This window comes from Patagioenas fasciata, chromosome 6 (genome assembly GCF_037038585.1).
Source record: "Patagioenas fasciata isolate bPatFas1 chromosome 6, bPatFas1.hap1, whole genome shotgun sequence".
Taxonomy (NCBI): Eukaryota; Metazoa; Chordata; class Aves; order Columbiformes; family Columbidae; genus Patagioenas; species Patagioenas fasciata.
The window spans coordinates 31,727,670-31,750,272 of record NC_092525.1 but is presented as its reverse complement, the minus strand read 5'-3'; the positions used below and the strand labels follow the sequence as shown (position 1 = coordinate 31,750,272).

At 36.9% G+C, this 22,603-nt stretch overlaps 1 protein-coding gene across 5 annotated transcripts; it reads left to right on the top strand.

Annotated features, from left to right (window-relative positions):
• Window positions 1-108: 108 nt before the first annotated feature.
• On the top strand, window positions 109-22,597 carry CCDC18 (coiled-coil domain containing 18). Of its 5 annotated transcripts, XM_065842610.2 has the most exons (25): window positions 109-258; window positions 1,152-1,299; window positions 1,477-1,633; window positions 1,854-2,021; window positions 2,828-2,937; window positions 3,805-3,933; window positions 5,894-5,990; window positions 6,686-6,807; window positions 7,967-8,276; window positions 9,610-9,686; window positions 9,798-9,958; window positions 10,602-10,822; window positions 11,267-11,377; window positions 12,533-12,664; window positions 13,423-13,557; window positions 14,153-14,230; window positions 15,685-15,801; window positions 17,172-17,339; window positions 17,802-17,944; window positions 18,420-18,583; window positions 19,416-19,629; window positions 20,201-20,300; window positions 21,239-21,355; window positions 21,813-21,956; window positions 22,341-22,597. In XM_065842610.2, the coding sequence occupies exons 2-25, from the start codon at window positions 1,169-1,171 to the stop codon at window positions 22,353-22,355; spliced, it is 3,321 nt and encodes a 1,106-aa protein (XP_065698682.2). In that variant the 5' UTR covers window positions 109-258; window positions 1,152-1,168; the 3' UTR covers window positions 22,356-22,597. The 5 variants fall into 5 exon arrangements, with proteins under 5 accessions (XP_065698682.2, XP_065698681.2, XP_071666523.1 ...); XM_065842609.2 differs by having other exon boundaries at window positions 21,813-22,597; XM_071810422.1 differs by lacking the exon at window positions 3,805-3,933 and having other exon boundaries at window positions 21,813-22,597.
• The last annotated feature ends 6 nt before the right edge of the window (window positions 22,598-22,603 follow it).

The window sequence follows — 22,603 nt, the reverse complement described above, 5'->3', positions numbered from 1 at the left end:
TCACAGCCCCGGCAGCGCCGCTCCCCACAGTGCACCGCGGCGGGGAGGCAGGGGCGGGTTTGCCTCCGCTCCAGCGGTGCTTCCGCCTCCCCGGTGCAGTCGCGGCGGCTGCGCACGGTGCGCGGGGGGCGGGGCTGCGCGGCTGCGCGTGCGCTGTGGGCCGCGCGGGGCGGGGCGGTGCTGGCCGCCGGTGCCCGCGCTGTTTGAAGCGAGTGAGGCCGGACCTGGGGCGCTCTGAGCGGGTCTCCTCAGGCTGAGGTACAGCCCCTTCCCGCCACTCCTTTCCTTGTGGGCCACCGGTCGGGAAGCGCTGAGGCAGGCGCGGGCCCGGTGCCGCCCGCTCTCAGTCGGCCTGGGCGCTGTGGTTCTTGGTACTCGGGGCGCGGCCCCTCCGCCGCCGGGCACCCTGCAGGAGCGGCGGCTGCTGTCGCTGAGCAGCGCCGGCGCCGGTCCGTGCGGGGGAGGGGGACGACGCCCTGTGCTTTCCGGTCGCCCGGGGCAGCTATGGCTGAGGGCGGGCGGAGCGGCGCCCAGGCGGGCCGGGTGCCGGGCAGCTCCGGCCTGCGCAGGCGGCGGCCGAGGACCCCCTGTGCTGCGGGACCCGGGCGGGAGTGCTGGTTCCTCTGAACCCCCGACTCGTTCCCCATCAGAATATTTCCAGGCTTGTGTGCTGTGGTGGAGCTGCCCCCCCGGCCCGTGCACTCTGCGCCGGCGAGACCCGGCCGCCCGGGTTTGTTCGATTCCGCTGGTTGCTGGATGGCGCGGCCGGTTTGTGTGCTCGCTCTGATCCTGCTGTCACCTTTTCGGCACCTGCCAGCTGCATCGGACTTCTCAACTGAGATGTGTTATATAAGACGTTTTTGGCAACCAATGTATAGCAGGTTTTTCCAGTTTTCATAAGTTCCTGAAGTTTCTCATACTTCATGAATACATACATATTTTTTTTTTTTCTCTCAAAAAACCAATTTCTAGAGTAATTTTTATCTAGTGAATGTGGAAGAGGTTTTGTGCAAAATGCATGTTTACATTTGGAAATTCAGTTGTGTTTTTTTTTTTTTTTCTGTTTGCCTTATTTTGATATCTTTAAAAGTATCTTTGCAAATAGTATTCACATACATTTAACAGTGTTTTAATATTAAATATTGTTTTAGCCATATGTGTGGTACCAATGGAATATAGTATGTGGACTTGCTCTAAAAGTGTTGCTGCTGAAGACCTGCTTGCAAATTTACAGTCATTACAGAATCAGCTGAGGAGAACTGAAAAAGACCTACAAACTGTAGAGGAAGAGCTTTCCAGGTATGAGTGTGTTTGGGAATGAGAACAGCCTATTTCTTGTAGTGTAAACCTGTCTTAATCAGTGTCATAAATTATTGTAAGTAACTCCTTTTGTGCTTTTCTTTTGAATACTCTTTGTGAGCAATATGAAAATTCTGAAGAAAAAATGGTGTAGCCACTTTTTGCTCTCCCTCCTAGCACGAGTACAAGCGAACATTATGGTCACTGCTTTGGTGAGGCTGTAGACTTGACTTTGGAGGACCTTGCTCAGCCTAATTGCAGCTATCAAGGCATTTCCAACTGTAAGAAGAATGCTGGTAAAACATCTTGCCAAGATTTTCAAAGAAAATCCAAAGTAAATGTACTTCATTACTTTTTTTTCCCCTTCATTTAGGGCTTGTAGTTCATACACTGTAGCATTGGGCAATTATATAATGGAGTGCTGTTAAAGGTAGCATGGTTTAGATACGTTGGTTCTGCAGAGTTTCCATTGACATAAATATTGCTTACATGTGCATGTATGAGAGTGTGTGTGTGTGTGTATATATATATATATATAACTTTTTTATGTCTAGTTTTACTCAGTGTCCACAAATCCTGATAAAATTGTGGAAGAAAATGAATGTCTTAAGGAGAAGCTGAATGCCCTTCATCAACAAAATGCGTATTTGACTTCTCAGAACTGCTACCTGAAGAACAGAGTGGAAACAGTGAATGTTGAATTGATGCAGTCAAAAACAAGAGTAGGTATCTTTAGGGTATTTGTCAAAAATTTAAGTTTAAAGTCTAATATTCTATTTCTTCATAATATTCAACATGAATCTTGGAACAGAGTAGTTTGGAATCTATTTCTTCCTGAGCAAAACAACTATATTAATTATGAATTCTACCTATTTGTCTTCCAAAGTTTAATCTAACAGTCACAGAGTGAAGAATACCTTGTATAAGAGAAATACTTCAATAATGATTTAGCACTGTACATTCATGTGTCTGACGTACATTAAGATTAATGTAGGAAATGAAAAATGTTGTCATTTCAGGTTGGATTAATATTACTGTTTTGAAAAAGTGCAGGTGAGTTAGAAGGAAATATTGTATCTAATAAATTATTACTGGTTTAATCTCTACTTGTATGTACAGTGTTTTTCAGGTCAACTACATTCTTGTATATGTAACATTAGTATAACATAGCAATGCTTAATGCTTTTTGTTTGAGAAATGTTATCTCTAAGTGCAAATAAGTAGATAAAAGGTTTGACTGTCTGGCATGGAAAGAAGAAATATCGAAATATAAACTTTTGAGGAAAAACAAGAGACAAGATCAACATACAAAGAAATCATCTACTAGACAGTGTGTCACACTGTAATGGTGCTAGGGAACTGGAAGGAGGTTAAATGAGGGGAAAATTGGAGGTCAGTTTGTGTAGATGAACAAGCATCTTCTACAGGAAGGTTAAGGGCACTGTATCATTCAGTGCGCAGATTTTTGTGTCTCACTTGAAGGTATATATGTAAGTGTTAATGAAAGCCAAATGTGTCTGTATTGCAGATTGCTTATCTTGAATCGACTGTAGGTACACATTTAGTCAGCATTCCAAAGTTAAAAGAACAGATTATAAACTTGGAAGCAGAAGTTTCAGCTCAAGATAAAATCCTGAGGTAATAAATCTACTTTAAAATCAACATTTTATTGTGGTATGTTTGCTAGTCCAATCTCTTTTTCTGGATAATGTAATTACTGGTAGTGTGTGCATCATGTAATCTGTGGCTCGAAGCTTTCATTTTGGAGCCCTTTTTAGGAGGAGGATGTTTTATTTTGCGTTGATATTTTATGTGTGGGGAGTGTACTTCAGAAAATGATGAAAAATAGCAAAGGGTGGTAAAATAAACCAGTTTATAATGTACACAAAACATGAATGTGCCCTCATAACTGACTAGCGTGATTGTACGGCACGTGACTGCACATCTTCGGTGGTAAATTAACATATACTTTCAAACATGACTCTGCAGCCATGTAGTGTAAAGGATTCTTTCTTCATGAATATATTAGTCAAGGCAAATGGCCAAATAAAACTAATGTAAAGTGTCCAGGGGCTGTCAGGAAGACTACCTGGGTGTCAGTTTATTTTACAACCTCGTGCTATGTAATAGTCAATTCACATCTCAATAGTCTGTCTTCACAAAACAAGCAAAATACTTATTTAATTTCTATTTCAGTGTTGTTTCCCACATCTGTATCCTGACCAGTCATACCTATTGCCAGGAAAACAGTGATTTCTGTGTCCAGCTCTCATGGCACACAGTCAGCCCCCTGAGTCCTTGGCAATCGTGACACCTGATGCTTTTTGACGAGGTTTGGACACCGCTCCAGACTGCAGACACACTGCTATGGGTGTTCCAAACCTCATTTTGAGAGTTAGTGTGTTTCACTAGTGCTTCTTAAAGGTGTGCAGAAAAGAACAACGGAAGTATAGTTTCTTTACCAAAAAGTTCCTATTTTTAAATTATGGTTTGTTTATTTGCTAGAGATGCAGAAGATAAACTAGATCAAAGCCGGAAAATAGAAATGGAAAAAGAAAACATCCTGCAAAGATATAAAAAGGACTATAAAAATCTGAAAATTGAGTTAATTGAACGAAGCAAACAAGGAAAGAGGTAGCTAAGTCATTTTAATAAATTGAATACAAAATAATAGTGCATAAATGTTTCTTTTCATTGGCAGATATTTACTTTGTGGGATCAAATTATTTGTTTACTTTACGACTGTTATTTAAAAAAATGGGGAAGTTCTGTGTGAAGACACTAATTATTTGAACAGGCACTTCTAAAATCTTGAAATTGCTGGTAGTTACAGGCTGATATCATACACTAGTAACCAGTTTATCACCTGTTTTTTCCCCTCAGAATAGATGTACTGCAGCGGAGAGTCAAAATGTGTCCAGAATATGTTTTTCCTGAGTTATTTTTGACTGTGTCTTGCAAGAACCTACAGCGTGTACTCAGTATTCAACAGTACTGAGTGCTGTATTTTTGGGCTTGGTGTGAGGAAAGTGATTGAAGCATAACTTAATTCAGAGAACACTTTTATGCTATCCTTTATCTTATCTGTCTATATGGTATTATTGAGAAGGGTGCTGTGATTCCGTCCCTGTTTCCCTTTCCTATTGCATCCTTTAGCATAGTGGTTGTGTGGCTGCTGGGAGGGTTAGGTAATTTATTTTGACTGTTGCAAGTTACCATGTACAATCCTGTCATTTCCAAAATGTAATTTTAAAGAAATGAGAGGTATAAATAAAAATACTTCTACGTGCCAAATTCATTTAACTGCGTTACTTGGGGCCAAAATTAACTGAATTAATGAGCTATGAAAAGCTTTTCTTGAGCCTTTTGAATGCAAAACCCTTGTTTGGCTTGTGTATCTACCCATGAAATTACCTGTAACATTCCCATGCTAGACAAATGGAAATACTGTGCGGCTTAAACTACTGGTGAAGAAATATAGGTTGACTTATGTTCACTGTTCATTCAGAGCATGTGTGGGGTTGGAAATTGCTGTACTTAATTAATAGTTGCAAATATAAATATTTAGGTACTTTAGAAAAGCTGAACTTCTGACAGGTGTTAAAGGCAACATGTAACGTTATGGTTATTATTAACCATTATTACAGTTTGCTTAAAATCAGTAATTACAACTACTTACTATTCTTTGGCCAAGCAAACTGAAGTGCTTTAGATTGACACGGTTTTGTTGTTTATTCTGAATTCCCTGAATACTTCTGCTGTCTCCAAATAGGCAGTGATCCTCAGCCCGAGAAACGCCGATCTGAGTGTGGGCTGTCATTCCTTAGATGATGCAATTGCTTCATCCCCACAGTTCCCTTAATGGAAGAGAAACAAATGTTACTGAGCAGTGGTAATTCTTGTGTGTTTGTGCTGGGTGTCCAGAACAGACCCCACACCTGAGCTGTCCCCAGGTCACTATTCCAATTTCTTCCCTAGGGAGTAGTGACAGGGGAAAGTGAGAAAGGGCCAGGGGTGCGGAGTAATAGAGCAAAATAGTAGTCAGTCTGGGTTGCTGCTTTGAACAGTTCCTCACCTGATAGTGTCCTCGTTTTAGCTTCCTTTACTATGATTGATGCCATATCTCCAGTATCCCTCAAACAATTTATCATTTGAACGGTTCCTGGCAGTCTCACCATAATTTCACAGCGAGAGCTCCCTTCAGTATCAAAGTCTTTTCTAGATCCCCTCAAGTAGTCTGAGTTTTAAGAACTGCTGTCTTTTGCTTCCATATCATGCATACTATCCCAGTCTCTAAAACGGGCTCCTTACTGGTAGGAACAGGAGGTTGATTTGAATCAAACTCTTTTTGAAAGGAAATCAGAAGTGTTTATTTTTATATCTTATTGGAATTAAATTTATGTTAAGATGCAAAAATTGTATTTAAAATTAATTTAGACCTTGTGAAACTTTTTTTATCTAGGGCTTAAGAGGTGGCAGAAGAAAGGATGTTATCTGGACCAGTTAATTTAGTAGTTGTTTTTAGTAACTGGAGGAAATAGTTACATAATGACTGAAATTTGTGGGTTTTTATAATTTATATGCTTCTTTGCAGAGCAGAACAGCAAAGAAATGAAGCTTTGTTGAATGCAGAGGAGCTGACAAGAGCTTTCAAAAAGTTTAAAGAGAAAGCAACTGAAAAATTAGAAAAAGTAAGAGATTTTTTCTTTGTTTTTGCCATGCAGGCAGCAAACAGCAGTGGGTTCACCAGTGGGTCAATTGTTTCTGCTTGTTGGTGGCAAAGTCTCAAGGGAGTTGAGACAGGGTAAGCAAGTGTGGTGATAACTTCAGTTATCCAGTTTTAAACTGTCTTCACACGGTTTGGACAGTCTGCATCTTTAAGGTATCTCAATACTGCTGCGGTTTCTTCTGTCTCCTGCTTGTCAGCTGGGACTTTTACGTTTTGAAAGCGTATCATCATTTTAAAATATTATTTTTGATTCCTTCTATATAACTTATTCAATGAAACATGAGCTAGAGAAGAGCTAAGATGAAAATGAAGTCATCTACCAAAGTTCCAGTGGTCAAAATTGTTAATGCTTCCTGCTTTGTGAAAGAAGAATAGAGGCCTGAGACAGTTAGCTTTTACAGAGATTTTTTTTATTTGATTAGACTTCTTTCCTTGTGGAAGGAAATTGCCAACTACAAATATGCCCTAAAATATTAAACCAAAATAACATTACTTTTTCCAAAATGACATGGAAACTGAAAACTTATTTGCCTTTATCTACAGGCTTACCAGAATTTAAAAAGAAACAATGGAGTGTTTACAGTATTCTCTTTAAAAAGCCTATTGGCCATGGAAGCTTTGATTATTGTACAGTAATGAAAAAATTGCTTTTTTAAGGTTAAAGCTGAAGAAGTACTCTTAAGAAAACGTTTAATAAATTGTGAAAAAGAAAAAGATAAGTTGAATGAGAAGTGTGTCAGCTACAGAAAGGATCTAGAGAGCCTAGAAGAGCAATTAAGGTAATGCAAAAGCTATTAAAAATTTCTGTATGGTTATTTGGGAAAAAATTACATGTTAAAATTGTTGCTGTGAACAATTGATCAATTCACATAGTTCAAACCAGATCTGGCTTCATGTGTGAGTGCTCTGCTGCCTGCAGCTCGCTAATGTATGTGCTGATGAGAAAGCACTCTGTGAGTTCACTTACAAGGCCAGGTGCAAGTCCCTACTTGCTGCACAGCATTTTGTCAGTCCCTTGGTAGAATGAAGGATACTCTTGGCATCGGATGGGGAGGCTGCACTCAGGTTTGAGCAGAGGTTGTGATGCAACTTCTGGAAGTGTCAAACCAGGTTTTGACTGCTACTCTGTTACCACTGCAAGGTCCTTTCCCACTGTTACAAATTTTTCTGCTCCTTGTCTGTTTCTTTTCAAACTGAACCCCCATTTATTTCATAAGTCTTTTGGTAATTCCCTCATTACTTTAATGAGGAAAGACAACCTCAGCATTATTAGGTTTGGACAAACACCTTCGCAGACAGTTTTGGGTGTCTCATTCACACACCCCACTCAGATCCACATTCTTGGCCTAGCAGTTGTTCTTCAAGCTGTTTTGGCAAGGGTGGGCAGCATGTGAGCACCCTTACCCTAGCCTGAGCCTATTTAATAGCTATCTGATGAAGATTGGGGGTCTTTCCTGTACCCTGCCCTTTTTTCTGTGTGAACTTGCACTTAGTTTGGCACTCATCTGGACCTTTGCAAAGCTAAATCAGTTTGCTAAATCAACAGGTACCTAACAAAGTGAATAACTTATGATGGGCTAAAAATTGGCTCACTGTACAGTCATATATGAAGCGAGAGAAGAAACAGGACCTCTCTCTCTTGTTAGGAGCAGAATGCTAGACTAGCTCAGTCTTAGGATGTTTTCTTCGTCTATGGGCATTTTAGGTATAGTTATGTAGTTATTTTGTCCCATTCTTAAATTTCCTTAGAAAGAGTGTAAGCTTAGTAAAGTGGTGAAAATCTTTCTGTCCTTTAAATAGAGCTAATCCTAGATTATGAGAGGGAGGGAACTAGTAAAACAGTGTAGTTATGGTGTCTTCCAGTACTTCTAATAATGGAACTCCTATTCTACTACTCTTTGTTGAGCTATACCTTTTAAATGGATATACTTTTTTTAGGCAATTAAAGGAAGAGAATCATAGCACAAAAGAAGAAATTAGGACTCTAGAGGCAAAGAATACTGAAATGGTATCAATGCTGACTTGGTCTGATAAGAAGATCATTGAGCTTGAGAGTGAACTTGGTGAAAAAGAAATCGTACTTAAAGAAAAAAATGCTCTAATAAGTGAAAATGCAGAGCTGAAAGCACTTACTGCACAGCAGCATAACTGCTTGAAATTATGCCATCAAGAAATTGAGGATTCAAGGGAAGAGCGCAACATACTAGAAACCATTATTTCCCAGTTATCTCAAAGTACATCTGAAGAGGTACGGTAACTGATATACCCTTACAAGTTTTATTATGTATCTTGAACAACTCTGACTGACATTGTGTAGAAATCCTGTGATGTTCTTGAGAAATAATGTGGCTTGTGAGGAGCAGCTAAAGTCACTTGGTTTGTTCATCCTGGAGGAGACTGAGGGGAGACCTCATGGTGGCTACGGCTTCCTCACAAGGGGAGGAGGAAGGGTAGGTGCTGATCTCTTCTCTGTGGTGACCCATGACAGCACTCAAGGGAATGGCAGGAAGATGTGCCAGGAGAGGTTCAGGTTGGACATTAGGAGAAGGTTCTTCACCCAGAGGGTGGTGGAGCACTGGAACAGGCTCCCCAGGGAGGTGTCACGGCCCCAAGCCTGACTGTTCAAGAAGCATTTGGACAATGCCCTCAGACACATGGTGTGAATTTGGGGGTTGTCATATGCAGGGACAGGAGTTGGATTTGATGATCCTTGTGGGTTCCTTCCAACTCAGAACTTTCTATGATACCTGTGAGGATAGGCTGAGAGAGTTGGGGTTGTTCAACCTGGAGAAGAGAAGGCTCCAGGGAGACCTTATTGTGGCCTTTCAGTACTTAAAAGGGACCTATAAGAATGATGGGGACGAAGTTTTTAGTAGGGACTTGTGATAGAATAGGGACTAGTGGTTTTAAACTAAAAGACAAGAGAGATACACTAGGTACAAGGAAGAAATTTTTTACCATGAGGGCGGTGAAACCCTGGCCCAGGTTGCCCAGAGAGGCAGTAGATGCCCCATCCCCAGAGACATCCCAGGCCAGGCTGGATGGGGCTCTGAGCAACCTGATCTGGGTGAAGATGTCCCTGCTCATGGCAGGGGGGTTGGACTGGATGAGCTTTGAAGGCCGCTTCCAACCCAAACTACTATATGATTTTCAGGAAAAATTTGGGATTTAATGGAATATTCAGAAGCCTTCTGTAACTGGAGAAAAAACTGGTATTAAATGCAGTCATCAAAATCTGTAAGGAAGCATGATGTGAGAAGTTAAAAAAATTGAATTACTGATAGTATCTCCATTTATTTAATTTTTCACAGCAAAAATATTCATGCTTTTAGTACCTGTACAAAGATGTCTAAAAGAATGGTCTCCATTTTAGAAGGCCTAATGCCTATAATTTCTACTAATGTGAGACAAACCTGTAGCACTCTGCAATACTTAGGAGAATAAATTTAAAGATCAAGTTATCTAAACTTTTAACATCCTGGAATATGCGTCTAAAAACTTATATGCTGGTATAACACATGAACTGTGAATCAATAAAAAGTAAATTTTTGCATTGATCTTGGTTTCCCCTTAACTTTTAGTTTAAATGGCACCACTTGAAACACCAACTATCCAGTTCCTCAACAGAAGCAGCTCTCTCTGAATCTTGTGAATCAAGGTATAACTTTCTGGTTACTGAATTATGGCAAGAATAGGCAGATAATAAGGCTGATCTTAGAACTGGCATGTAGAAGGAATGTTAAATAATTGTCTCCTCCTTTAATAATAGCATTAAGCTGGCAATGAAAGAAGCAGAGATTCAAAAGCCTCGTGCAAACTTAACTGTCTGTAATGGTGCTGAGAATCTTTCTAATAATAATGAAGGACAAGAAAATAGTGGGTTATGTGACCTGGAAGCAGATCTTGTTAAATTGATCAGAAGCCAAGGAGGTAAGCTGACCAAAATAGTTGTGCAGATCTGTCTGATTAATCCACAGAGTAGGATTTTATTTTTTTTTAGTGGGGTTTAAATTGTTTTTTAACGTCTTTTAAAATGCGTCTCTGTGAGTCAACAGTTATGGTTTGTTTGAACAGGGAGCATTTTGCCACCTTGTAATTCTGGAAATTGTCATGTTTTCCAGGCACAATATTCTTCATCCTTTTGGTATTGTGGTTAAGTGACATGTTCAGCAGTATCCAAGCTGTGAGTTGTGTTGAAATAGAAACATGAATTTTTTCTTTATGCAGGTTATGCTAATGTATCCATATTTTATTTGATTATTTTCTGTGTATTCTGCTGTTGCAGAATTTCTGTTGTCGCTTCTGCAACTCCCATTAGGACTGCTCCATGAAATGACTTCAGGGCACCTCTATAATGATGCTGTCTTCATTTGTTTGGTTGGTTTGTTTTCATGAATCACAGCCTTCAGTTACATTACAAGGAAAAAATATATCTGAAGACTATATTTGTTAGTTCAATATGCTGTCATTAAATTATATTCCATTGCTCTTTAGTTTGTGTGATTATTTGCTTGCATACTGGTTTGTATGTTCTCTTATAAATCAATCTTAATATTTTTTTTTTCACTTTGAGAGAGGAGAAATTGTCAACAGTTGGAACTTATCAGCAAACAATTTGAAAGGGAGAGGCAAAGATTCCAGAAAGAAATAGAAGAGTTACACACTAAACTGACAAAAGCAGATGATGAGAACTCTTCTTTGAAGACCAGCATGGCTCAGAGAGCCAGTCAGTTTCAAATCATACAGGAAGACTTATTGAAGAAGGCTTCAAAAACTAGTAGCCTAGAGAGAGAAGTAAGTTTTTAGTAGCACTGAAAAAATATGTTACTTTTTGTTTAGTTCAGTAATCAAAGATAGTTAAGACAATAGTTATGGAAAAACTGCATTTGCCATATTCATTTTAAAATCTGGCATATCTAAGAAAAATTTGGCCAGCTCTTCTCTGGTTGAATAAGTTAAAGTGATAATGTTAACATTCTGGTCCCAATGTGTTTGTAGAATTCCAGCATAATGGCATTTGCAGTATTCCTAATAATGGCCATAAATGTCATAAATCTGTCATAATTAATTCACTCGTATGGCACTGATAATTATAATGAATTGGAAAAATTGGAGTAGTTGTCCTGAATTGTTCTCTTTAAGTAATAAAGTTAATTGATGGTAAGAAAGTAGATACAAATACTTGAACAAACTCAGAACAGTTGTCTTCATGCTGTTTTGTGCCATATTTAATTTCAGATAACAAAGAAATCTTCTCAACTTTCTGCACTTGAGAAACAATTGGAAGAAAAGACTATTGCTTATTCTGCTGCTGCAGCAAGAAATACTGAATTGGAACAGGAACTCATGGTACCATGTTCTCAATGAGAAACTACATTTATCTAAAGAGACATAAATAGAGATTAAAGTTTAAGTTGAAACAGTGGTATTCCATGTATTCAAAATGGATAGACATTCCCATCTGCTAAACAATGTCTGCAATTTTTAGACAGTGACGTTCTTAGAAACAGAATAATCTTGCATCAAATAAAATATCCCCTTTTTCCTGCTTTTGAACATGTCAAGTTATTAATGGATATGTTACTTTTTCCTTATGGTGATGTGTGCAATGAAAATCTGGTTATATTGAAATCAGTTGTAGCATTGCCATTAGTTTTAGTGAGGTCAGAATTTTGTCGTCTCTATGAAAAAAATTAAGATTTTTCCATCCTTTGAGCTCACTTTCTAAATCTTGTTTTAATCCTCACTTAGTGAAACTGCCTTCCCTCCCTGGAACAGAACAAAACTACTCCTAAAATTAGCGTATACACTACTGTTTTGGTGTATAGGGTGAGTAGGTTAGAATGTACTGTGTTGGCACTGTTCTGGCACTGTTCTGTTTCTTTTTCTGAAGTTCTCAAGTAGTCTTCAGGTAACAGAGTTGGATTCCAAATGTTAACCAGGACATTGGACAAATCACTTTTCTGTTTCTTTTTTTGTTGTTGTTCTTTAACTATATTTTCAAGAAATAGATGTAGACCCATGAATAAAAAAAAACTCTTGTAAGTGGTAATAAGTGAAGGTGATTTAACATTGGAGCGCTGTAAATTCTGGTCTGGGTATTGTTATACAAACTTTTTCAGTTTTGAGAAGGGATCTAAGGTTGCTAGAAAAGGAAGTTTTTCATGTAGATGCTTTCAAATGGAAGGCTGCATTTTAAAGATTCCATCTGTCGACATGAATATGGAATTTCTTTTTGTCTCAGTGAGAAGTTCCTTGCTCTGGTTGCTGCTGTGCGTCATCCACCTTGGCAGACACCTTGTCTCAGTGTAGTGGCTGCATTTAGTGGCATTCTGTGCCTGTATTGTAAGTGTGACACCCTTTGAGATGACACATGTATATAACTTCAGCATTTTCTGTGTTGTTCTTTTATGAAATCTAGGAACTGTATCATCAAATAAACCACTATTTAATATCACAGCTAAATATTTTTATTAAGTCCTTTTTGTCGTTGCTGTTACCCAGGGCAAAAACAGACGCATTCATGAGCTGGAAACAACTATCAGTGAAGAACATAAGCAAATAACTTCTGCTTTTGAAAAAGAAAAGTTGGTTCATCTTGAGCAGCACAAAGAGATGGAGAAACAGATTGAAATGGTAAGGCCTTCCTTGTGTGCTAGTATGTATGAGTGATACACTCGGTAACATTTTTCCTATGTTAATCTCTTTATCTTTTTAGTAATTCTGAGGCAGATGTCCAATTAAAAAGTTACATTATCTTCTCCCTACATTTCCTGATTTTAGTTCATTTTCCATCTAACACTACACAATGCCATGATTTCTCTCTGGGATATTAATATCCTTTATTCTCCTCAACTGAAGAACAATAGTGATTTAGGAAATAATACTGTTGTTCTTTGCTCAAAATACCTAGCACAAAAAAACCCATAGCTTTTTTTGCCTACTCGGGTTAAACCATGACAGCTTCTAACAGTATTATCTCGTTTGCTGAACCTCTGCCAGCCTGAGCCTTATGTGCATCTGTGTTCAGGGGGAACTGTTGGTACAGTTTTCAGTCTTTAGAGAAGAATTCCATTGCTTCGTGTGATTAGAGATGTAACTGTGGCTATTTCTAGCTGTTCAAGAAGCTTGTTGTCTTTTGCTAAAGAATGTATACAAGTCTCACTGTCTTGGCTGATGACAGGCAATGACACTCTGCCTCCCCTCATTCTCTGAATTCTCCCCTTGCTTTAAAATATTAAGGGTTTGGGATTTCTTGATATTTTTAATATTGTGCAATACTACTGATTGCAGGAATGTAAGTGATGGGTGAATAGAACTGAATGACATATTTGGACGCACAAATGCTCTGAAAAAGCTTATTAAATAATAAATCATTCATTACTTATGGACAGCTTCAGACACAGCTAGAGAAGAAACATCAACAATTCATTGAACAAGAGAAAATAATATCTATTTTGCAACAAGATGTTATACATAAACAGCATCACATTGAATCATTGGATAGGCTGCTGATGGAAAGCAGAGAGGTAAGGCTGGATCTTGACTTTCTTTAAATTTAAATCAAACAGCTGACTGATAACGGTGAAAAGCCTGTACATGAACACATGGAAAAAAATGAGAAAATGAAAGATACTTAAGTTCTTTCTTGTTAATTCTTGTTTGAGTAGTTGACTGAATCTAGTATAAATCCCTAGCACTAGTACTGTAATATAAATTGTACGAACTTTAATGACCTTTCATTATATTCTGCCTCGGTGTTTATGCCTCTGGTTTGCCCCTTGGGCTTCTTGCTTTAATCAAAGGAAACAGGTCTGGCTAAAGACCAATTGCATCTGTTCTGCACTAGCTGGAAAACCAAGAATGCTTTATTATGGCAATGTTTTATTCCTTTTACTAATACCTGCTGCTGCTACAGAATATGAAGGGACACCTATTTAGAACCAAAGTCACTTCAAAGTATGATGCACACAAATACAGTATACAAGCAATTATGTTTAAAAAACACTGATCTCTTTTTTGTGTTTTTTTTTTTTTTCTGATTCTTAGTATGAATATTTACTAGTTAAATTACTGTAACTGTATTTAAATTTTGTTCTCTTGCATAAAAATATGTACACACAGAAAATGGAAAATCAAAATATCAAGAAAGATCAAGGATTGAAGGTGCTGAAAAGTCAGTTAACAGAAGAAAGACTCAAAGTTAGTAAGATCTTTGTAATTTTCAATTAATAGTTTTAAAGTTTGCAGTAATCATGTATGTCCTTCTATCCTCTATAGAAAAAACTGTATCAAGGCTGCTTTATAGAAATTTGGCTCATGTAGATATTTTGGAAGTTATTAACCTGAAGTATTTCCTTTTTTTTTTTTTTTTTTTATTGAAAGTATGATGAAACTTGCAGTAAGAGATATTACACAATGCATAATTGCTTTATAAAATTACTGTAGTTACAAATAGGGCAGATTTGTTCTTCTACTCTTACAGTAAAATGCTGTCTAATGAAGATAATGTTATGTAGGTTTTTGTTCTAGATAGGACATATATTTTAGACATGTGATATTGTAAAATTGGTCATATTTTTAGTCATATATACCTCTTCCTAGTGTTTGCTGTGTACTTTCCATGCAGCATTTGCAAGAGTATTTTAATAAGCCATTACCATGTCGTGATTTACCAGAGTCAGGTTTCAAACAGCATTAAATCTTCAGGTTATCACTAGGAGAAGATACTGGAGATTAGCTGGTAGCTCTTTCTGAACTTGTGTTGCACCACTTTTCTATTTGTAGTATTTAGGAGGTTTTTCAGAGATTTAAAATTAAGACCCATTAACACTTTTCTTCATAAAGCTCTTGACTTGGGTGGGGAGAGGGCTATGAAATCCAACATGGTTTAGAAAATCAGTAGCATTGAAAGCATTAGCCAACCTGCAGCTAAATTCAGCACAGCTCTCATTAATGAGAGAAGCCTTCTTAGCTTTGAAGCCAAACAGTTGAGAAAAGTTCAATTACTGTGGCTTAAGACCTCTGGGGGTTTATTTGTTATAATTTTTATCTGTTTGAAGTTATAGGAGATTTTATAGAGATGACTCAAATACAAATTAATAGTAAAAGGGTAAAATAGATTAACAGTGTTGACATTGCTAAAAGCTTTTCCTTTCCCTTTTGGTAGAACTCAGGTGCTGTCTCTCAGTGCAGAAAGGAAAAAAATTGCTGCTTAGTAGCTTTATGAGAGGAATTGTATTAACATCTGACTGTTATGCAGGCTGTGACAACTCTCTTTCAAAAATATGATGATTATTCCAAATTTATTTATACAAGTCTATATGCAATAAAACATGGTGGATTAATGATTTGGTATGTGACGTATGCCTGCTTTTAAATTGTAGCTGCTGACAAATACTGGAATAACTTCTAATAACTGATCTCATATGATTTAAACACAGACTAAAATATTTTAATTTCACAAATAATTTTAATTTCTGAAAACTGTTTCAGTTTTCAAGTTTATCATAGTCATCTGTACCTGTTTTAATACTCTTAAGATAAAAATGTAACTTTTCAGGTGTTTTGTACAAAGATGTTTTTTAACATTTCAGTTAGACTAGTTAATAAAAACTATGGTATGTGATTTTAATTGGTCTGTTATGTTCAATTAGGTGGGACAACTTGAGTCAGCCCTAGACATGTGTAAGGAAGAAGTTGCACTGTATTTGTGTCAGTCACAAGAAAATAAGGAGATATTTGAAAATCAGCTCAAAAAAAAGTCTGAAGAGGTAACAGCTTGCTTTAATAATTCTTCTGTATTGCAGAGAACGCTTATTACAAATTATTTAATCTAAAAGTTTGTCTGTGAAATAAGAGACAAAACATTTGCAGCAAGAACTGTGAATAAGTAATAAGCTGGGAGAAGAATATGCATTTTGTGAGGGTAAAGGGGAAAATCAGAACTAAGAAACACTGGATAAGCATAGAGGAAGGAAGTACTGAGATAAACTAATTGTTGAAAGAAATGACAAAATCAGAATTAAGTAAAAGAAAACATTGTCTTGGAGAAAATTGAGAAAGCACTACTGGAATTTAAACACAGGTGCATATAATTGATTTGTGTTTCAGGTATCTTAATGGGGAAGAAGTCCTGGGCTTAAGAAAATTTTTACATCAAGGCCTGAGTTTTATCATACTTTCCCATACTATATGAAAACAATAAATTATTAAATTTACATATTACTAGCATTAATTTTTATTTGTGGGGTTGACTAACTACATGAACAGCCTACTGTGATAATTAGTTAATGTCAGTGCTGTCATACCTGCTCAGAGATGGGCTTCAGTCAGCCGGAGGTTACTAGAGCCTGCGTAGGAGGAGGGATGGAAATCTATGGTCTGTGTTATGCATAAGCTTGTGATAATTACTACTGCTTTCTAAGCCCTAAAATCTGGTGTTCTTATACTGCATTAAGAGACTGGATGCTGTGTGAAACCTGAGGGCAGCAAATGAGGTTTTGCATTTGTGACCAATGTCTTCATAAGTCAGTGACAGAGTCACTACTTCTACTCTGGGGTGTGCAGTTAGTGATTTTTTAAAATCTATTTTTTTAAAGAACATTTGCTGCTTCACACCCACCCTCCCTCCCTGAGAATTATTGTTACTCATCATTGAGAAATCAGACCATTCAACACGTGACAAGTTACACACGGAGAATTCCAGTTTTTTGTTGGAATGAATGTTGTCATAGAGGGAGGAAGAAACAAAGGGGAGGAATGAGAACAAAATCTCAAGGGAAAAACAAGGACTTTCTGAGAAACAAAGCAGAGTGACAGAAAGAAAAACATTTCACTAATTTAGAAATGAAAAATCTTTGTTATATATGTTTTTAAAATATTGACCAGTTTAGATATATTTAGAAAATAATAAGGCAACAACTGGTGCTAACAAGTTACTTCTTTCCTCACTTTATAAAGCACAACTCAACTCAGTGATGAATTGTCATGTACTGTCAAAACCGTAACGCAACATAAATTCGAAGTCAGAAGTTTTATTGAATAATAGGTGTGATTCTGTGCTCATTAAGAAGGAAGAGAATACCTGATGCAAATGCAAATAAAAATGTTTTATTGTAATGAAAAATAAATGTGTTTTCAGGTTCATTATTTACAGAAAGAAATAAAGCTAAAAGATCAGAATATTCAGGGTACAAGTGAACAAAATATTCGCCTACAACAAACTTTGCATCATCAGCAGCAAATGTTACAGCAAGAAACTATTAGAAATGGGGAGCTGGAAGATATTCAAATTAAACTTGAAAAACAGGTACGGCATGGTGAGAAGTGTCTCCATAAAGACAGATAACTAAACGTTTTAATATAGGTTTTTCTAATACCTTTAAAATCTGAATGTTTCTTTGATATTCAAGTTGATAGTTGTAATTTTAGATATATCTAAAATAAAGAGTTTAGTGGTTTGGTTTGTCTTAAACCAGGTTCCGTGCTTTCAGAAACTCTAGCTAGCATTAGAGTGGCTAACTACTTGGAAAATCAAACCGTAGACTGCAATTAAGGAGAGGTGTATTGAAATTCAGAAAGTTGGATCTTGTTACATTTACTAGAAACTATTTGTCTTTCAAATGCAAAGTTTAGTCTTAAATTATATAAAATTTTAGACTAAAGAAATCTGTGTTAAAACTCTCACTATATGAGTTGCAACACAAGGATATATGTTTCTTTGGAATGTAATTTTGAAGTACCAACATGTTTAAAATACCTTTTTACATAGGTATCCCATTTGGAACAAGAGCTTCAGAAGCAGAAAGCCTATGGAGAAGATGAGCTGAGAAAGACAGAGGAGAAACTTCGCTTGGCTGCTCAGGAAGCAGACGTAAACAGACAGAAGGTGGATGAACTTAATGGTACAATCAGGTAGGTTTAGAGTAACTGAGAGGTTACTCTATTTCTGCAAATAGACATATCAATAAGAAAGATTGCTGTCTGAAATGGTATTCAGCTGTGTAGTCATACAGTTCAGTTTCTGTAGGAGCATAGATTGGAAATCAGAAGGAAAGTTTCTAACTAACAGAGACATGAGTTTCTGGAACAGTCTTCCACTGGAATTGAAGTGTGTCCTGGCAACCTGTTTAGCCTTAAGATAGCACTTCATAATGCAATTCAATTCATAAATGTATCAAGTTGCTTGTAATTTTAGATAGTACATTCCAGGAGAGCTTGGTAGTCTGAAAGAATATGGTTTGAATTGTGAGAAAAGCCTGCTTAACTTGAATTTTTTTTATCCCTATTTTATTCACAAATGCTTGTTGTCTTGGAGCCAGTAAGGACATAAGTATGTTGCTTTTGTTATTACAAGGTTCAATTTGTTCTGATTGCTTCTTCTGTTTAGACAAATTAAACTGGAGATGAATCAGTGCAAGAATGAACTTACTGGTATGGAAAAAGAAGTGACGCAATTAAAACAAGACTGTGAAGACAAAGCAACGCAGATAAATCAGTTGGATATTACCTTGGAAGAAGCACGATCAGAGCTCAATGAAAAGGCAAACAAAGGTAATTTTGTTATTTTGTTTCTCAGGCTTCCTTTCATCATGCCATTTCTCTGTATGTATTAGACTTTTTTTTCCTTTTTCTTCTGTTTTATAATCAAGTACATGAGAGTCAAAATATGTTGTGGGGGTTTTTTGTGTGTTGGTAATTCCATAATTTAAAAACACACACTAAACCTTCTTCCCCCAAACAACCCACGCTCTCAAAATCCCACAAACTCTTTTTTAATGTAACTTTGCAAATTCTCTCTTTTCTGCGATGTACCTTTATCCCAGGTGAAATGAATAGGTAGTGTTCCCTATAAGTTGGTCATACAGATTCTTAATGTGGTAATCAAACAAGACACATAGATTTAATAAAGGCACATGGTATTCCAAAAAAGACAGCACAGAATACAAACAGAAAACCCCACAAGAGAGTTTATGGAAATAACAAACTCTCCAGCCCCTCCTCCTCCATTATTTAATTTAATTTTACAGTGCTTTTAAACTGGAGGCTTACAAGCAATTCTGCTAGCTTTTTTTGTAGCACTACATATTCAGTTACTATGTTGTCCCTGTACTTCTCCTTGGTGAAATGTTTTTAGATACATCCTCACATTTCAAGTCAATTACATGGGATGAACTGAATAAAACCAGTAAAAACTTAGGTGTCATTAAAAGGTTGTTTACAACCTCATAAGTTACTGTTTTTCTAGATTTTCCTAAAGATGGCGATACTGAAAACTGATGATGACTACAAGTGCTAGTAGGCAGTGGTGTTGCATAAACTCTGACACAGCTAATGATTAAACGTTTTGTGTTTTCTGGTGTGTGTGTATGTGTGTGTAAAACAGTGAATGATTTAGAAGATAGGCTGCTTCAAAGTGAGACTTGCCACAGGGAAGCCTTACAGAAAACAGCAGAACTAGAATCTGCGTTACAGAATGCCCGTGGAGAATTAAAAGTTGTTTTAACACAGCTTCAGGAATTGCAAGATGCATTACAGAATGCACAGTCCTCTCTGGAGGAGAAGCATGTTGCTATTAGGGATCTAACAACTGAGCTCAGGTAAGCTGGTGTCTTTTCCATAAGGAAAACTTAGTTGTGTTACTTAGCAAATAGTTTGGATGGTCTTTTTAAATTTTCTTGCCAACTCTCTGTAATTTTTAGGTGGTTTGTGGCTGTAAGGTACCTTGATACAGTAGCTCCTTGGGTCACTTTTTAATTTGTAAAAGTGCTGAATTCTTTTTTTGGGAATTCTATTTTAAAATCTGCTACAATTATTTTCTGAATCCCAAAGCTGTGAAATAATTGTAAGACAACTACTTTCTTTTATAGTGAAATTGTCCAGTTTCCTTTCTGACTGTAAATTAATGATACTTGCTTCTGTAGTATTCTTTTTTTAAGAACAGTCTTCCTGGTAACCAATTAAATAACTTGAATAAGTTATTATTGGGAGATGTCCACCCGGAATAAAGTTAAAGAAATTCTTCCATTTGGGGTTGTTTGTTGTAATCAATTAGTTGATAAATGTTTTAGAGTAATTTGTATTTAAGTAATAGATCTCATGATTTTCAAGCTGGATACTTGAAGCTAAGCAACTGAATGTGCATTAAGCAATTAAACATGAGAATTTCAGGTATTGCAAGGGAGAAATTGAAGACAAAAACCAAGAACTCCTTGACATGGACCAAGCATTAAAAGAAAGGAACTGGGAACTGAAACAAAGAGCAGCTCAGGTCAGATCATTTTAAGTATGTTACTGACAATTATTCCTATTATACAGCAGATAACTTATAAAAAAGCCTGCTAGGTTGAATTGCCTTCATGTATCGTTCCAAACTGTACTGTTAACATAGCCACAGTGTCAACCTCAAAACGAGCTGTATGTTGCCGAAGACTTATGGTGCCGGGGAAATCAGGTTGTACTCCTCCGAGGGACCACAGGCTACAGTTTTGTTTCTGTTCTGTTACAGGACAACTGTTATGTTGATGTTTGATAAAATGAAGGAAAGATCTGCACTGAAGTGTACTTGGAGATGAGAGATTTCTTTCCTTGTTTAGACTGGAGCATGTTTGATTAGCCTCAAAGCAGCGTCTAAATATGAAACAGCATCTTTGTTGGGAATAAACTTCTGTAGTTCAGTCTTTTGGTCTGCCTTCAGGGTTTTATACCCGTCATGGCAGAACGGTTTTTCTGTCACTTATAATAGCCTTCTAATAGCTACTTCCTACAGGAGTTACCAGTCTTGTATACAAGAATATTTGAGGTTCAGAGAGAAAGGGTGGGGATTAAAAAAAAAATAAAAATAAATTCATCAGAGCAATAGGATTTTTTGTGCTCTGGCAAAATTTGGCACTTTCTAACAAGATGCATTAGTATAATAAGCCACTCATTATATGCCATTTAAAATGAGAAACAGGTTTGTATTCTGTGCATCCAAGGACCAAACATGCTCGGTTATGGACTTTTTTCCTGATTTTCCACTTGTCTCTTTGTGTTTGACTCTTAGTTTTTAAACAAGATAGCTGGGGTGCATTTTTATATCGGCTGCTTGAGACTACAAAGAATTTGTTTAATTCCTTTTGCTATCCTATTTTGTATTATTACCTCAAATCTGCATACTAGTTCAAAATAGTTCAAAATGAAGTATTTCCTTTTCTTTTTTACCTCTAGATTACACAGTTGGATATGACGGTTCATGAACATAGGGGAGAAATGGAACAACAAATAATTCGATTAGAGTGCAATTTAGAGAAGTCAGAGTTAGAAATTAAGGAATGCAACAAACAGGTAATTCTTGCTTAAAACCCAGTTTCCTTAACAAAGGGCAGCTAATTCTATAAGAAAGTCTGGTCCACTGTAGCTGGCCACATTTAATCTAGAAGAGTAAAACTGGTTCCTTATTGTAGGGAGAGGGAAGAAGGGAGTATCTCAATAATGTGCTAGCAAAAATATTTAATGTTTGTCAATTAAAACTAAAAAATTTGCAGGATTATATCAGTATAAAAATGAAAATGTATTTTCTTTTACTTGATACAGTATAGCTCCCAAACTGATCTTTTAATAAAGGAAAATGTTGACAAAAATATAATTAAAAAATGTACAAAGGAGTCCAAAGGCAGAGGTAATATTGACAGTATTTGTGAGTTTTTCAGGTTTGTTTTGTGTCTGTGTTGGCTTTTCACCTTTAAATTTGTTCTGATTTTGGTAAAATATCTGTTCTGATTTAATTGCATTTTCTGTTCAGATTCAGATCTTAGAGAAGAAACTTCAGCACTCTAAAGATGAGCTTCGTGAAAAAGAGTTTGAGTTGCTCCAGAGAGATCAAGAAATAAATCAGCTGAAGAAAAGAATAGAAAGAAAACAACAGAGCCCAGGAGCTCTTGAAAACGTAAAATGTTCCTTGGATACAGAAATTATCAATTTTTAATGCCATTACTGTAACTGTCTAGAAGGAACAACACTGTGTCTCTTTAGAATAGATGTCATTACTTCTCCCCATGTAATTCTATTTTTATATCCTGATGTTTGCTGAATCTTAATCCCCTAAAATTAAACCAGTTTAATGATTTAAAAATTACAGTTTTAATGGCACACTCTTAACTGTTTGCTTTATGGAGAAATTTGAATATAGATTATCTTTAGTAACTTGATGTTCTGGCTATGAACATGGTCTTCCTTGAAATGAAATGAAACAATACGCTGTATGATGTGATACAGTAAATTGAGTGCAGAAGTTTAAAGAAAGGTTCTGATCACAGGTATTTTGTTTCAGGGGCAAGAACTGTGAAGGAAGGAAGGAATGTTTCCCATTGGATAAGCAGCAACCCAGGAATGCTGTTGCTGGCAACATAATTGTGCATTCAAAGAGGAATTTTTTTTTATTGTATTTGTAAATAATGTGGGGTTTTTGTACCGACACAAATGACAACCTTTTTATTTTTCCAACTGTTTTTGAGCGTATCATCTTGCTATAATAACATAATTTATTTTTGAGAAATAAATTTTATTAAGTATCTTGAGTTGCAGAAATTAATT